A 16,528-nucleotide genomic window follows, 5' to 3' on the forward strand; every position below is an offset into this window, starting at 1 on the left:
AGTCCTCGATTGAGAAAGGAAGGACTACATCTCCCTGCGTTCAATGCGGTTTTTGTGTAAACTACAAGTCCCAGCGTCCCACAGCTGTATCTCTGGCTCCACTAAGTCGCAATTTCAGAGGCCCAGAGTTGTTCGCGGCGGGAGGTTTCTTGCGGTTGCGATGTGTGATTGCGGCTTGAAGGCAGAGTGTTTTATGTGGTGGCCTTGGTAAAAAGATGTTGGGTCCGTAGAGGACGTAGTCAGGAGAGAATTTAAGACACCACCGGAAGGGAGAAACTATGGGGGTGTGTTTGACAGCTCGTCTCTCCTAAAGTGCGTTTTTCTGTTCTCTTCCGAGTTGGATTGAACCTTTCCAGCCTCCGTAGGCAGTGGGTCTAAAGTGCCGGTCAAAATGGAAGTGAATCCCCCCAAACAGGAGCACCTGCTGGCCCTGAAAGGTAAACTCTTGCCACCCTGACTCCCCTTAATCTGTTTTCTCCCCTTCTGTCTCTAGTTCTTCAAGCCGTTGCCACACAGGCTTGTTCTCTGGGACGTAGACCTTGCCCTTCCTACATTCTCATTGCTCGGCCTGCTGCTCTGTCCCTTGGCGCCGAGCGGCAGGAAGCAATTTCGATTTTTTTGATATTTTAGTTTTAAGACCTTTCTTCTAGAACGGAGTAGATAGATACCTGGTAAATCACTCACTCAGTTATATGGTGCTGCTGCAGTCACCAGGCACATTTAGCCGCAGAAGGTGACGTACCAGGGGAGAGCCCCATGAACCAAGGCGGCAGCCGATATCTGAAGTGATTTTCTTTTGTTTCTTGTCTCTTCATGCGGCACTAAGTTACCAGGTTTCCGCTTCATCTGTAAAATTAGCCCTGTATTGCACAAGAGCAGTGCCAAAGGTTTAGAAATGCCTAGTACTAACAAGTAATTTAGGTTTGTTAAAGTCTACTGTAGTTTTCTTCAAAATATTGTGTATATGGGAAAATTCATGTCAACTTTCATTTTCTGTACACAGCAATGAATTTGAGTATGTTTGATAATTAGATCATTATTTAGTAAAATACAGGATAGAGAATTTTTTAGAATTCCGATTTGTTTTCTGAAAAACTTTTATTTTAAATGCTTTCAGCTTTATATCATCTGTTTTTCTGTACCACAAATGCACTTTTTATTTCTTGAGTGTTCTTCTATGTGATTACCAATACCTTCTTGGACTGAGCTGAGAAAATGCTCAGTAGACATTTGAATTCAGTTACATTGCACTCACTTCCTTGTGGTATCCATTTTGAGGGGCCTTCCCACCCCTCGCCTTAGCTATGATGTAGGCAACAAACTTTCCAGAAGCTCACCAGTCCCATTTGTAACATAAAATCATACTGGTTAACAGGACTGTCCCTAGAATGAAGGAAGTGCAATATTAAGCATTGTAGCAAAAGGACCAGTCAGCTTAGCTTGAGCACATGAGCTGGACTGAAATGGATTATTCCTGAAGAAAAAGAAAAAAAGGAGCTGTCATGCTCTTTCTCTCTCAACCTCACATCAGGTATGTGGAATGGAGTTTGTTTAACTCTCAGAAGAAACTTACCATGATCACAAAGCTAATAAGTGATTGAGGCATTGTGTCAACACAAGACTTTCCTCCATCTTCCCAAGACTCCATGTTGCATCCTAATGCAGGAAATAGACATCATTTCCTTATTAACTACTTTAATGGGAATTTAAACCAGTTCTATTTGATGGGAATTTGGAACAGTTCTATTAGCTGTTAGATGTGATTTTACAGAAATTAAAAGCTGTTAAACACAGTAAAATTTCAGTGATATGGAGGCTAATTGCCATGGGGAATTTTTAGTTTTCTATTCTTTATTTTTGAAAGCAGAACATAACTTGGGAAAGCGTATTTTAGCAGCCTAAAAGGATAAGCACTTTGACAGTCACTAGTAGTTTCAGCTTTGTTAAAGCTCTTTGGTATTATTCTTCCCCATTGTCCTAGTTAATCAAGATTTCACAGATTTTAATTTTACTGATGGTGGATACTAAATATTTCAATTTATATGGTCGTTTAAGTTCACTTTCTTAGATATGTAAAATGCTACGGAAATTGCAACTTCATTATCTCCGGAGTGCAACACTGAATAAGTTTCAAAAATACTGAAAGAATTCTCAGTGCCATATCTTATAATGTGAAAGTATAAGGGAAAAATCAAAGCATTAATTCTTGAAAGAATACTCTATCTATATTTAGATCCATATTGAAAATTAGGGATATCAAGAGTCATCGTCATTTTTGAATTCAAGAATTGTCAAATCTGCTAGTGGACAGTAACAGGCAAAATAATCAATATGAGATGAATTCTTTTTACTCTTCAGAATCAGTGCTTAAAGGAGTACTGTGACATCATGCCAGGAATTCTCACTACTGTGATCCTGACAGTGGGAGAACCCTCATCAGGTAGTTCTTTAATGATTTGGGGGAGTAGAGATTCAACCTCGTTTTTTCAGTGCAAGATATGAAAGACTCTGCGTTATGGCTTTTTGGATCTGGTTAGGAAACCTAACTTTTGCAGATCCTGGAAGTCCCATGCTTGAGTCTGTGTACTGTATGCTCAAACTTACTATCAATGCTTAATTTGGGGCAATTTGAGGACTTCTGGGTTCTAAAAAGAAAAAAAGTAAGAGTCTAGCCTTCTTGTTTCTCTTCCAAATTGGAATTCAGGAGCCATGGTACTAAGGTCTTGATACTGCTTAAGTGCCCCAGTTATGCAGAGGAAACTCTTCACAAAACCAGTCCCTAGCCTGGTTAAAATGCAAAGTTAGACTATTTTTATGTTTTTATTATTTACTACTGAGATGTCTCAAAACTTTAAGTATTACTACATTTTTGTTAGTTATATAAAACTAGTATTTTAAGAATCACTAATTTTTCTGTTATATATATACTCTTTTGAGATGCTTATTATCTAATATGTTAATATCACTACTTCTAATTCCTTTATTATCTGTCGAGCTAAACACATTGACTACTAGCATTTTTATGCTAGAAGTGATTTTATAGGGCATCTAATCCAGATCCCTTATTTTGGTGAGAGAGAAAATATTTCCAATTTTGTGGATTACATTCACATTTACCACTAGCACTTTGGTAAAATAGTATATTGGGAATGGTTTTTGTTTTCTTCCTGCCTATTTGTATGTAGGCTGTCCCTACCATATCTTATTCTTTGCAATACTTCTACTTTAGGTCCTGTTTCCCTCTGATTTGGAAAAAGACAGTCTTGTAATTATAAATTACATTCTAGCTGTGAGGAGCTCAGCTCAGAAATGTTTTCTTCATTATGAGTAACTGGATTACTGCAGAATGACTACAGAAGTAATATTACATTACCGACCATATGAGAGTGATCCTACAGAACTGCTAAAAAGTGCAGAGAAAGCAATTCAGGACTTTGCTACACGTCCACTATTGAGATTTATTCCTTGGTTTCCATATGATGGGCTCAAACTTCCACTCAAGCCTAAAAGATCACCACCTGTGATTTCTGAAGAGGCAGCCGAAGATGTGAAACAGTACTTAACCAATTCAGAACATGATGTTAAATCACAGAGTTATGATTGCACAGTAGCTCTATTGGAGTTTCAGCCTAATTTGAAAGAAAAGAAGCACTTAATCCATTCACACACACTGACTGAACAGACTACTTCTGGAAATCTGGATAAACAATCAGAAAAAGGGAAACGGCATAAGAGCAGGTCTTGGAGTGTGTCACTTCCCAGCAGAAATTGTACTGAAAATATTTTTCCTTTGTCTAAAAAATTGCAAGATAGTTTAAAGGCACTAAATTTACACTCATTTTATAGAGCAAGATGGACAATAGAGCACACTATTTGTAACAACCAAACTCTGGAAGACATTTGGGTAAAACTCAATCAAATTATCAGGCACAATGAACTTCCGTCTTGTAATGCTACCATTCAGAGACAATTGGGTCAAATATGGGTGTTCTGTGATATTATGTACTGTGAATATGTGGGAAATCTCCTTAAAGGACGATTAGCTCTTACTGGGAAAATAAATTTACTTGTCCATAAACATGGTGTTATTTTTAGTATGTGAGGAATTTCACTGATTGTCAAAAAGAAGAATATTCTGAGTGAACAGATTATACTGAAATAGTGACATGAACAAATTTTTTACTGACTTTTTAAATTTTTAATGACTTAATTTTTTTTATTTGACCATTGTTAGTGTAGTCTATTTATTCTTAACATTGTGAAAAATAATTGTGTAGTAATATGTGTTCAGGTTGTGTACCAGGAATAAATAACTATCAGATGAATTTATTGGTTTGTCATTTAAGTCAGGAACTTTCTGGGTTCTACTTTTAACAGCCATCTTTTAAGTGAATTGTGAAAATTATTATACTGAATTTAGAAGTAAAATATTCTATTCCTTTTGTTCTACTTTTCAGTGGCTGAATTAGGTATTCCTATGAATTACAGTGAATAATTTGCATTTGGATGAATCCTTAAAATCTAATTTTATAGTATTTTTTTTCTTTACTCATCTAAAGTGTAGTAATTTTTTAAAAAAACTATTGGGTTGGCCATCTTTTTCTGTAAGATGGTTCTAGTAGTGCTAGTCTTTACCTTCATTTGAAACAATTTTGTTAGATTGTATTGTGACAGCTGTTGTATCAGTGAGTTTTGTACATTTAAAAAAAAAAACCAAAATTGGAGAATTTTTGTGTAGCCATTTTAATATTGAAAATGAAAGAAAATACACAGCATTTTTTGGCACGTTATGTTTATTGTTTCAAGAAATGTAAAAATGCAATCAAAATGCAAAAAACGATTTGTGCAGTGTATGGAGAAGGTAATGTGACTGATTAAACGTGTCAAAAGTGGTTTGCCAAGTTTTGTGCTGGAGATTTCTCACTGGATGACATTCCATGGTTGGGTAGACCAGTTGAAGTTGACAGTGATGAAATCAAGACATTAATTGAGAACAGTTAACGTTCTACCACGCAGGATCTAGCCAACATACTCAAAATATCAAAATCTATAGCATTATTGGTGAAAAATAAAGAATGTGTCGTTTATATTATAAAACCGTACGGATTTTTTGGTCAACCCAATAAAACCAGTTCTAGTAGGACTGCTATTCAAGTGACATGAATGTAGTTCAAATTTGGAAATCAGCACAAATCCAGCTGATGTTTCTAAAGATATGTAAGGTAGTAGTTAATGTGTTATTTTGAAACAAAGGTGAAAAATGTATAATTTGCCTGTGATCATGTGTCGTTAAGGCTATATAACCTGCTTTGAAAGGAAGTATCAAATGTGATAAGAAATAAAGTTTTCTTTATTCTAATACAAGTAGTTCAATCTTAATGACCTTTATTACTAGATATTAATAGACTGGTTCTTGGAGTCATTGTTGGTTTCCTATAACCACGATGTTATAAATTGAGTTTACACATCATGTCATAAAAATAACCAAAATAGAATAAATTTTATAAAAGCATGTGTTTAATTAAAAAATTTAAATGCTTTCTATGAGCTAGGTACTACAGTGTCGTAGGAGAGAAGAGAAACAGGAACCCTGCCCTCACAGAGCTTACTTGGAGTTACAAGCAGTAAAACCAAATCCCTGAAAAATATTAGTAAGACTGTACTCATTAGCAAGGCAGAGAGATTTTTCCCTTGTGTCACAGTGCCTGGCATGGTGGGGGCTCCATGATGCATGGTAAATGTGCTCTTTGGAGGGATTCTTCACAGGCTGATGTTGCTTAAAATCTGAGGAGTCTACTAAGTAATTTTTAACTGAAGAGATAATCTTTTCCAATTAGGTTTAACTCTATCCAAACATTAGTTTTAACTATTTCTAGTACCATTTTATTGTCACAGACTGCTACTTAGAAAATAATCATCATGGGCATGAATGCTTCCAAAAGCTTAAAACAAAAAATCAGCTGGTGTAGAGGGAGTTTCCAAAGTAACTTCTTCAGTAGTGAAGTAGTAACTTTTTTCGTTCATTAATCTTACTTTTCAACTTAAGACTGCTGGAGAAAGATGAAGTTACTCAGTATTGCCAGCAAGCTTGTGAATAATAGTTAATATAATTAAGCAAAAAAATAAATGATGAATTTGATTTTTATTGTTCAGGTCTTATTTACTGTAAGGTTGTTAATCAAGGGTTAAAAATTAGGTACTCTTAAGACTTAGACACAGCACTATTTTTCTATGATAGTTTATTATTTTAAAATGATTGTACACAGCTGAAAATACAAGGTACAGTCAGGGATCGTGAGATTCTTATGAGGAGCAGCTTTTAAAGCCAAGAATTACACATTAAAAAGAGCTTCTCTGTCTTCATATGTGGCAGATTTAAATTTTTCTAATTTACTCCTGCTTTCTAACCCTTTGAGAAACAATGAAAAAGTAATTCAGAACTAGGAAACTGAAGGTTAAGTTTTATTGTAGGTATGGCCATGATCTTAAAAGAAGGGGAGATTCATTTCTCTTCTACCTAGGTAGTACTTAAGGAAATAATTAAGGAATTTGGAATCCATGGCTACTTTGAGTATTTAGAACCTTAGGACTCAAGATTCTATCAGGCTAATAGTAGGACTCAGCAGTATTTCCGCATTCCACTGTTAACATAGACTTGGAAATAAATTGAGGGAACAAAGACGTGTACAGGAAGGTGTATCTAAGGGCATTTGGTAAAATGCCATCAGTGATAATTCTAGGGAAGTGGTAGTAGCACCATAATTCTATTTTTCCCTGATGACCCATCTACCTTCAAATAAATGTTAAGTCATATTAAAAGAAATAAGATGAGGTGGGCATCATATGAATTTAACTTCATTTGCCAGCTTATCAAATAACCTAGAGACCACTTTTTGAAAAATTCTAAGATGAACTACTGCATAATGATTCACTTTGATTTAATTTGCACAAAATGCTCAATATTAATTCAAAATCCACAAACTTGTATACCTTCAGGGACTAGATAGGTAAGACTGTAGAATGTGGTAAGGGGGTTCTGAACCTGAAGAAAATTCTACTTAATTTCTGTTTTTAATGTAGGGGTCAAGCAAAATTTATATGCAAGTTAGACTAGGCCCAGTTTATCACATTGTAACCTCAGGCCTTTTCTTTAATTTAATAAAGACTTTAAAAAGTTTTTTATATAATATTTTAGATGAAACCTAAATTTCATAAGTAAATGAAATGTCTTTTGTGAGTTCCACTGCAAATATCTCTATACATGGCATTATGTGAATATTTGACACTCAGCTAAAAATCATTGTTTTTTGCCTCTAATTTCTTGGCCAAAAACCTACTTTAACATTCAAGGCTAGATACAAAATTACTGTTAACAACCAGTGCTTTATTGCAGTTCCTAATCCTTGCTTTGGATGGCATTAGCTCTTTTCCAAATAAAATGTATAATTTTTGAGGTCCATTATTTACTGTAAGACAGTAAATAATAAACTTTAAATGTGTATTTGATGTGTGCATACTTTGGATTGTCTTTCAAGGAATGAGATAATTTCATGTTAACAACTTGGTTTTCTCATTTTTTATTTAAGAATGCAAATATGACAAATTGTGTGTATTGTAATTTGAGTTCACAAGATAGTATTTCTTACTAGCTGCTACACCCTCTGCTGATTTTTACCATCTTGAAAAAGTGAAGAAAACAGGTACTTTTAATGCCAGCTTGGGATCTTTCTATTTTTTTAATAATTAAAAAATTTTTTCAGTTGCAGTTGACATTCAATATTAGTTTCTGGTGTACAGCATAACGATTAGACACTTATATAACAACAAAGTGGGCTCTTCTTATATCTTGAATGGGGAGTTGTTCTTACCCACTCCCTACTGTCTCTTCCCCCTGGAAAAAGCATATGATCATAAAAAACTAAACTTTACAGGACTTTTGTACATAATGGAAATTTGGGCATATAGTTATATACATTTGGGTGAACTTGATGACAATATAAAAAAAAGAGTGTTTCAGGGTTCCGTTGAGAGTGTGTTTCCTCTTCATTTCTTAAGATGTGGTTTCTTCTGAACTGAAAATAATGGGGAAGAAACACCACCAATTGGTGTTTGTAGTGAACTTAGAGTCTTAGATTGTGAAAAAAAAAAACAAAACAGTCTTCTGTGTATTATTTTCAGAGCACCTTCTTATCCCCTTTATATTGTACATAAGTATAATCTGTTTTTTCCAGTTAAAAATAAAAGTAGAGTCAGAAACACCTTCTCAACTACACCCCCCACCCCCTGAACCACCACGCATACACACACATTGTTGATCTCTAGTTGGTTAATGCTGTTTGAGATAAGGTCCTACTTTGAATTCCATGGAATGTTTTCTGATGAGCCATGGCATTCCAGGTTCATGACCCATATTTATAATTAACAATATAGAGAATTACTTTTGAACAGTGAAATCACCTGGGTTCAAATCTAGTTCTGTCACCTATCTGCTATATAATCTTTTATATGCAAATTAACTTCTCCAGGCATATTCTTATCTATAAAAATGGTATAATGATCATACCAGTCTTGTAGAAGAGTCATGAGAATTAAATGTGGTTAATTCTGGTTAATGTGGTTCAGTGGATTGAATGCCAGCCTGTGAACCAAAAGGTCACCAGTTTGATTCCCAGTTGGCACATGCCTGGGTTGCCAACCAGGTCCCTCAGGCGCATGTGAGAGGCAACCACACATTGATGTTCCTCTCCCTCTCTTTCTCCCTCCCTCCCTTCTCTCTAAAAAAGTAAGTAAAATTAAAAAAATAAATGTGTTAATATTTGAAAAGTATTTTGCACAATAGCACTACTAATGCTTAGTAAATATTAAGGATACTTCTGAAATTTTAAGGTTAACAATTTCAAAAGCCATATGTTAGGTACAACATTGTTTACTGGTCTCAGTTCAAATTTACATCTTCAAAATCATGCCAGTTACTTGAGGACCTTGGTGAGGTGCTAATTCTTCCATTCAGCAAAGATCTATAGAATATAGTATGCGCCAAAACCTGTATCAAATGAGGAGGCCACAAAACTGAACATAATACATAAGAGTCTAAACTCCATGGAGTTTGGATAGAAGTGCTATGAATAAGTAAATACAGTTCATGGTAAATGCAGGGTACTATGAGACAAACAGGGTAACCTGTTACTGCTTTTCTGAAAAAGGTAGCATTTAAACAGATCAGGATGAGAAGAAAGACACTAAATTTGATATGAATCATCGCAAATTAAATAGTGATTAGGTGGTAGGTTTTTACATACATGAATGAATACCACTTATATTGTGAATCGACCATTTAAGTATATAGTCTTTAAAGCTTTTTGGTTTTGATTTGAATGAACACTATATTAATAGAGTATAAAGGAATAGTCTTCCTTGATTGGTATTTCTGAAATATTTTTGTTCATTTTTGTTGTTATTTTGATGTCAAATGTCAACTTTAGAAATAATTGAAATAGATTTTTTAAAAAATTAGAATGTCCTATCTTTGCTAGACTAAATTCAATACCTACTATTTGCATTTTCTGTGTCTTAATTTTTGTCTATTGATCCATAAGCAATTTATTTGATATTTGAAATGAATTTGTGAATTAAATTTTATTTTCCCCAGATAGCTAACCAGTTGACCTAGATAATGTTGTTTGCTGTATCCTAATAATTCTTTTAAACTATCTAGTGTACGTATCTGTATGACCTTCAATTAATAAGTCAATTAGTTGGTTATAGATTTAAATGTTTTAATATATGGTAGATCCAGTTCTTCCTCATTTTTTTCCATTTATTTTATTTTTGTTTATTTATATTGCTAGACAAACTTGAGGCACATACTGCCATATTACAAGAACAAATCTAAGTTTTGGATGGAATTATGTAAACCTGTACATTAACTGATATTTTTGTAATTTTTACATAGAATTAATATTATTCAGAGAGCCACTTACTAAACTTCCAGTGGCCAGTAATTATAATCGAGGGATAAAGCTCACAAAAGATCCTTTTGGCATAAAATATTGTTTCATATTTAAAATGGTATATATTTTCCTGTCAAGCTGATTTTTATTAATATTTTGTTGACATTGTTTACACTGAAGTCACTTAGAATTTTTTAAAGCCTTGTTCTCCTAATATATCTTAAAGCTTTAAAATTATTTTTAGTTTTTCTAAAGATGTGTTATATTTATATTTAATTTTTACAATTAGATTGTAAAAATGCAAAATCCTCTTATGTATAAAATTTTTTCACATTTGAGCATTTTTGATAAAACATTGCTGTATAATAATCTTAGTAAATATCTAATATTATAGTGTAGGAAGTATTTGGCTATATTTTACTATAAAATTAATAAATACTGTATACGCAACTCAGCAGTAATAGTCAAAACAATATTAACATTTTATTTTTTCTTTTCTTTTTTTGTCTTAATTCACAGTAATGCGACTGACTAAGCCTACGTTATTCACCAATATTCCAGTAACATGTGAAGAGAAAGACTTACCCGGTATGGCACATGGTGTATTCTACTTGCACGTAGAGAACTGAATTGAAACCTTGATTGCCTCTATTACCTTGTAATAAGCCTAGCCTTGCCAGTTTTATGCTCTTTGCTATATTCTTTGTTCCCTATTTTTGTACCATGAGATGGTGGCCATCTCAGTAACAGGTCTTACTCATAATCTGTAAGTTAAGGTACCATTAAAATCCCATGGCAACAAGAGACTTTTATTTTAGTTTTAATAATAATACATTCATAATCATGATACTATAAAAATTACATTTATCTTCAAATGTTCCATCAGTGTATGTATTAGCATTCATTTTATTTAAAATTATTGGCACTTTCTATAATTTATATAGCATGACCTATATTTTCCTTTGTTTCTAAAGTTCATTCTCTCTGAAACCAGAATTTTATGATGTGCACTACTTGCATTGAAGATTAGCTATTAGATTTTTTAAATATAACTTTTGTAAAGATCCCTTTTTTAAACAGATCTCTCTCCCAGATATTTCTTAAAGTAATCTTATTTATAAGGAAGAGGTTAGAATTTTGTTTTTCTCTTTCAATAGGAGATCTCTTTAACCAGCTCATGAGAGATGATCCTTCAACTGTAAATGGTGCAGAAATTTTAATGTTGGGAGAAATGTTGACTTTACCACAGAATTTTGGGTAAGAATTACATAGTCATATAAATAAAAAATACAATAAAAATTAAATTAAAAAAGAAATGCAGCAGTACTTTAAAGCCATTACAAATATGGTTTTCAAAAAATAACTATGGGCTGGAAAAATGCTCATGATACATTTAAGTGCTAAAAAAAGCTTCATCAAAATTATACTATGTGATTCTGGTTTTTAAAAAAGCATAAGATATATATGGTAAAGAAAAATAAGATATACCAAAATATTAATAGTGGCTTCCCAGGTGGTAAAATTTTAACTTTCTCCTTTAGATCTTATCATACAGAGTCAAACAAAAGTAAGTTTACAACTGTTTATATGGAAAATAATAAAATAATTAATAAATAATAATACAGGAATAAACTTTGATTCACGTACTCACAAGTGTAAACCTACTTTTGCCCCACACTGTATTTTTTTTTTTTAAGATTTTATTTATTTATTTTTAGAGAGGGAAGGGAGGGAGATAGAGAGAGAGAGAGAGAAACATCAATGTGGGGTTTCTGGGGGTTCTGGCCTGCAACCCAGGAATGTACCCTGGCTGGGAATCGAACCTGGGACACTTTGGTTCCCAGCCCGTGCTCAATCCACTGAGCTACGCCAGCCAGGGCTTATTTTTTTAATTTAAATTATTTTATTGTTGTTCAGTTACAGTTGTCCATATTTTCTCCCCACCCCTCCCCCACACCCTCTCCAAACCCACCTCCCTCCCTTGCTTCCACCCTCACCTACCACCCTGTATTTTTTAATGCCCATGGATTCCTTTTATTTTAACTGATTCAGTATAAATATCTTTCAGAAGTAATACTTTTATTCAACTTTACAGTCCTCCCCCAAAGTAAGTTATCAGACTTGTCAACTAATTAGGAACTCTAAATTTTTAAAAAATATTTTATTTATTTATTTTTAAAGAGGGAAGGGAGGGAGAAAGAAGGAGAGAGAGAAACATCAATGTGCGGTTGCTGGAGGCTGTGGCCTGCAACCCAGGCATGTGCCCTGACTGGGAATCGAACCTGTGATGCTTTGGTTCGCAGCTGGCGCTCAATCCACTGAGCTACGCCAGCCAGGGCGGAACTCTAATTTTTTTTATTCCTCCTCTTGCTCTTAGCTATTTTCTTTTCTTTTTTTTTTTTTTTAAGACTATTTATTTTTAGAGCGAGAGAACGAGAGGAGAGAAACATCAATGTGTGGTTGCCTCTCACACGCCCCCTACTGGGGGCCTGGCCTGCAACCCAGGCATGTGCCCTGACTGGGAATTGAACCCGCAACCCTTTGGTTTGCAGGCTGGCATTTAGTCCACTGAGCCACACCAGCCAGGGCTCTCTTAGCTATTTTCTTATGCTAGATCATTATTGAAGTAGATGCCCTTGGTTCCATTTTGTTTGCAAGTGAGGGAATTTGACACCAAAAGGAATTTTTCAAGGTTTTTTTGAAAGGTTTACAAAATATGGTCATTGACTAGTGTCTTGAAAACTTGGAAATATATTCATGTAAAAATATGCCCTGGCTGGAGTAGCTCAGTGGATTGAGCACGGGCTGGGAACCAAAGTGTCCCAGGTTCGATTCCCAGCTAGGGTACATTCCTGGGTTGCAGGCCATAACCCCCAGCAACCGCACATTGATGTTTCTCTCTCTCTCTCTCTCTCTCTCTCTCTCTCTCTCCCTCCCTCCCTCCCTTCCCTCCCTAAAAATAAATAAATAAAATCTTTAAAAAAAATTAAAAAAAAATAAAAAATAAAAATAAATAAAACTTAAAAAAATACTTTATAAAATATATATATGAAGTAAAGCCACTAGTCAGTATTTTTATTAGACTAACAGGAAAATCAAATAAATTGATAAAAAATACTCTGAGATCAGTTACTTGGGTCTTTTTTAGTTTCAAGTCATACATTATTTAAAAAATTGCCTTTTTCTATATTCTTCAGTAACAAATCTTAAGACTCTTAACATGGACCTGATTTCAGTGACTTATTCCTAAGGAGACTGACAGTTTGTGCAGTAGTTGTGGGCCATGATATACAGGGTCCAGCACAAATAATGCCCCTTCTTTAGTACAAAATCTTTTATGATAAAATTATAAGCATGTAATTCTGTAACATAATATCACACTCAAGCACATTATACAACATTTTAGATGAAATGTTCAAATTAAACTATAAATTATTACACCCATATTACTACCCTGCCAACCACGCTCAAGCAGGTGTTACTGCTGCTGGACACTGTATATCATGTTTTATATTATTTCACTTATAAATGGAATCTAATGAACAAAATAAACAATGAGCAAAATAGAACCAGAGACATATGCATATGGAACAGACTGACAACTGTAACAGTGGAGGAGGGATGCAGAGACTGACTGAAAGAAGGTGAAGGGATTAGTCAAAAAACATACATGAATGACCCATGGACATGGATAGTGGTGTGGGGATTGACTATGGCAGTGGGGAGGGGATAAGCTGAGTGGAAGGGGGCAAAGGGAGAGAAACTGGGACAACCATAATAGCAGAAAAAATAAAATACTTTTTAAAAAAATCAGTACTTTGAATTGCATTAACTAATGAAAGAGTAGACTAGTGTAAACAAGGAATGTTGAAGCTTTATTTTACCTGATCTCGATCCTTTAATAAATTTTTCTTCATTTGAAGTTCTCAGTGGTGCTCACATAGAATATTTGTGATAGAGCTTGAATGGATTTCTACCTAAAATTTTATTTTATTTCGCAGGAACATATTTTTGGGAGAAACCTTTTCCAGTTATATCAGTGTTCATAATGACAGCAATCAAGTTGTAAAAGATATATTGGTAAAAGTAAGTGGCATTTTTGTTTGGGGTACACTTTTTTAAAACAAATTTTATGGTTTTGAAACTTAATTAAAATGCATGCTTCATACAAGACTTTTTGTCATTAACAACAAACAATAATTGAACACCTACAGGTATAGGATAGTGAGCCAAGCACAGAATCATATTTTATTATCCCAGAGGTTCCAGATTCAGTCCCAGGTTGGGACATGTTTGAGAGGCAGCTGATTGATATTTCTCACTCGCACGGATGTTTCTCTCCTTGTCTTTTTCCTTGTCTTCCCCTCTTTGTAAAAAAAAAAAAAAAGAAAGAAAGAAAGAAAAAGACACTGGGCAATTGATAGAGACTTTTAAGCAGGGATATTCAGACTGTTGGTAGACCTAATTGTCTACCAACAAATATTGTATGGGATGCTTTGTAGGAAATAGACTAGTTAGAAGATTTTTGCAGTCATTTAAAAATTAAGAGAGAAAATATGCTAACTCATTTAAACAACCTGAAATTTATTTACGTAGAGAAAGTAAAAAGCATAAAGAAAGTAAAAATTGCTTTGGCTGGTGTGGCTCAGTGGATTGAGCACCAGGCTGCAAACCCAAAGGGTCTCTGGTTCTATTCCCAGTCGGGGCACATGCCTAGTTTGCAGACTGGGTCACCAGTTGGGGATGTGGGACAGGCAACCACAAATTAATGTCTCTCTCCCTTTCTTTCTCCCTCCCTTCCCCTTTCTTTAAAAATAAATAAATAAAATCTTTAAAAAAAGAGAGTAAAAATTTATTGTATGTGAGAAAGAAGTTTTTGTAAAAGCTGTCTTCAGGTGGTGCGTTTAGGTCACTAGAGCATTTCCAAAACGGAAGTCCAATGAAGATGAGCTTGAAAATTATCAATTATTAGAATTGAAAAGGACCTCAGAGAACAAATGTTCCAAATTTCATATATGACCCAACTTCCAGAAATTGAATGCAAATCTTTGCATACTATTGAATGCAAATTAGATGGGGTTTCTGTCTTTCATTACATCAGGGGTTGGCAAACTACGCAGTCTGTGGGCTTTTGGTCCATTGCCTGTTTTTATAAGACTTCTGAGCTACGAATAGTTTTTACATTTTCAGATGGTTGTAAAGAAACATCAGCTTACTTTGTAATGTGAAAATTATATGAAATTCAAATTTCAGTGTTCACGAATAAAGTTCTTGACACAGCCACACTCATTCGTTTCTGTATTATCTGTGGCAGAGGTCAAGCTACTAGGACTAAGTTTTGTAGTTACGACAGAGACTGTGTGACATGCAAAGTCTAAATTATTTGCTGCCTGATCTTTTAAAGTTTGCCAGCCTCTGCCTTAGATTATGAAAAGGTCTGACTTTTAGAACTTTTGAGAGTATATACCTCCTGGCATACAGTTGGCATTCAGTAAATGTTCATTTTATTTTTATAAGATGAGTAAGTCAACCAAGGCATAATTTACAGTAAGTCAGTATTAAAAATAATAGCATGGGATTCCTATTATAAAATATAAATTTATACTTCTTTTGATTTTATTTAGTATTTCTATAAAGGCAGTGGTGTTTGAAATAACAATATTGATCGAACAGTGCAGTGCCTACCAAGAGTCTTCTTAGTTTCAAATAGATATTTAGATGATGTACACATAAGCCATTTTTTATATCATAATCACTTTGATGATATAGGTAGCCCAGCATGATTTTGGCCTGTAATTTTCCTTTTCATGTTTTCTTTTATAAATGTTTAGGTATCAATATTATGGTTACTTAATAAAAGATTGAAGAAATTTCCCTTCATTTTCAGTGCTTTGGAGAAATATATGGAGCATCTGGACTATCTGGTCCTTAAAGAGCTTATAGAATTCCCCTGTGCAATCAGTCATATGGGCTGGTACTGTTTTGTGGGGGAAGTTACTTGACAGCATTTTTCACTTTTGTCCAAAGGAGATTAGTTTGTGTAGAGAAAGCTTTCTTTCTCTAATGGTATAAATTTTGTAAAACTATTTTATTCTAGGAAGTGATCCCTTTTATGTAGATTTTCAGATTTATTTGTTATAGAGGTCTTCAAAGTAGTCTCTGAAAATTTCTTCTGTTGCAGTGTTATTTTCCCCTGGTCATTTCTTATTTGGCGTATTTTTGCTTTTGTTTTCCCTTGATTTAGTTTAGCTAGCTCTTGGTTTGTATGTTCTTTTTTTTTTTTTTTTTAAGATTTTATTTATTTATTTATTTTTAGGGAGGGAAGGGAGGGAGGGAGAGGGAGAGAGAGAGAGAGAGAGAGAGAGAGAGAGAGAGAGAGAGAGAGACATCAATGTGCGGTTGCTGGGGGTTATGGCCTGCAACCCAGGAATGTACCCTGGCTGGGAATCGAACCTGGGACACTTTGGTTCCCAGCCCGTGCTCAATCCACTGAGCTACGCCAGCCAGGCCTTGGTTTGTATGTTCTTTTTTTAAAAAAATAAAACAGTACTTTATTACTTTAATGTTTTTCTGTCCTC

At 34.4% G+C, this 16,528-nt stretch overlaps 2 protein-coding genes across 5 annotated transcripts in view; both read left to right on the forward strand.

Moving 5' to 3' along the window:
• Positions 1–127: 127 nt before the first annotated feature.
• TRAPPC13 (trafficking protein particle complex 13) overlaps positions 128–16,528 on the forward strand; it is a 36,554-nt gene continuing 20,153 nt past the window's right edge. For 3 of the 4 annotated variants that reach the window (XM_028506063.2, XM_036020339.1, XM_028506072.2), the window contains exons 1-4: positions 338–437; positions 10,470–10,538; positions 11,108–11,207; positions 13,952–14,036. In XM_028506063.2, coding sequence (XP_028361864.1) covers positions 392–437; positions 10,470–10,538; positions 11,108–11,207; positions 13,952–14,036 — 300 coding nt within the window. In that variant the 5' untranslated portion in view covers positions 338–391. Of the gene's footprint in view, positions 438–10,469; positions 10,539–11,107; positions 11,208–13,951; positions 14,037–16,528 lie in introns of all 4 variants that reach the window. The other variant, XM_028506080.2, reaches the window with a different exon arrangement.
• On the forward strand, positions 338–4,310 carry SHLD3 (shieldin complex subunit 3). Its single transcript, XM_028506116.2, has 2 exons — positions 338–437; positions 3,230–4,310. Exon 2 carries the CDS (start codon positions 3,347–3,349, stop codon positions 4,100–4,102), a length of 756 nt encoding a protein of 251 aa, XP_028361917.1. The 5' UTR covers positions 338–437; positions 3,230–3,346; the 3' UTR covers positions 4,103–4,310.

The sequence above is a fragment of the Phyllostomus discolor genome, chromosome 3 (assembly GCF_004126475.2).
Source record: "Phyllostomus discolor isolate MPI-MPIP mPhyDis1 chromosome 3, mPhyDis1.pri.v3, whole genome shotgun sequence".
Classification (NCBI taxonomy): domain Eukaryota; kingdom Metazoa; phylum Chordata; class Mammalia; order Chiroptera; family Phyllostomidae; genus Phyllostomus; species Phyllostomus discolor.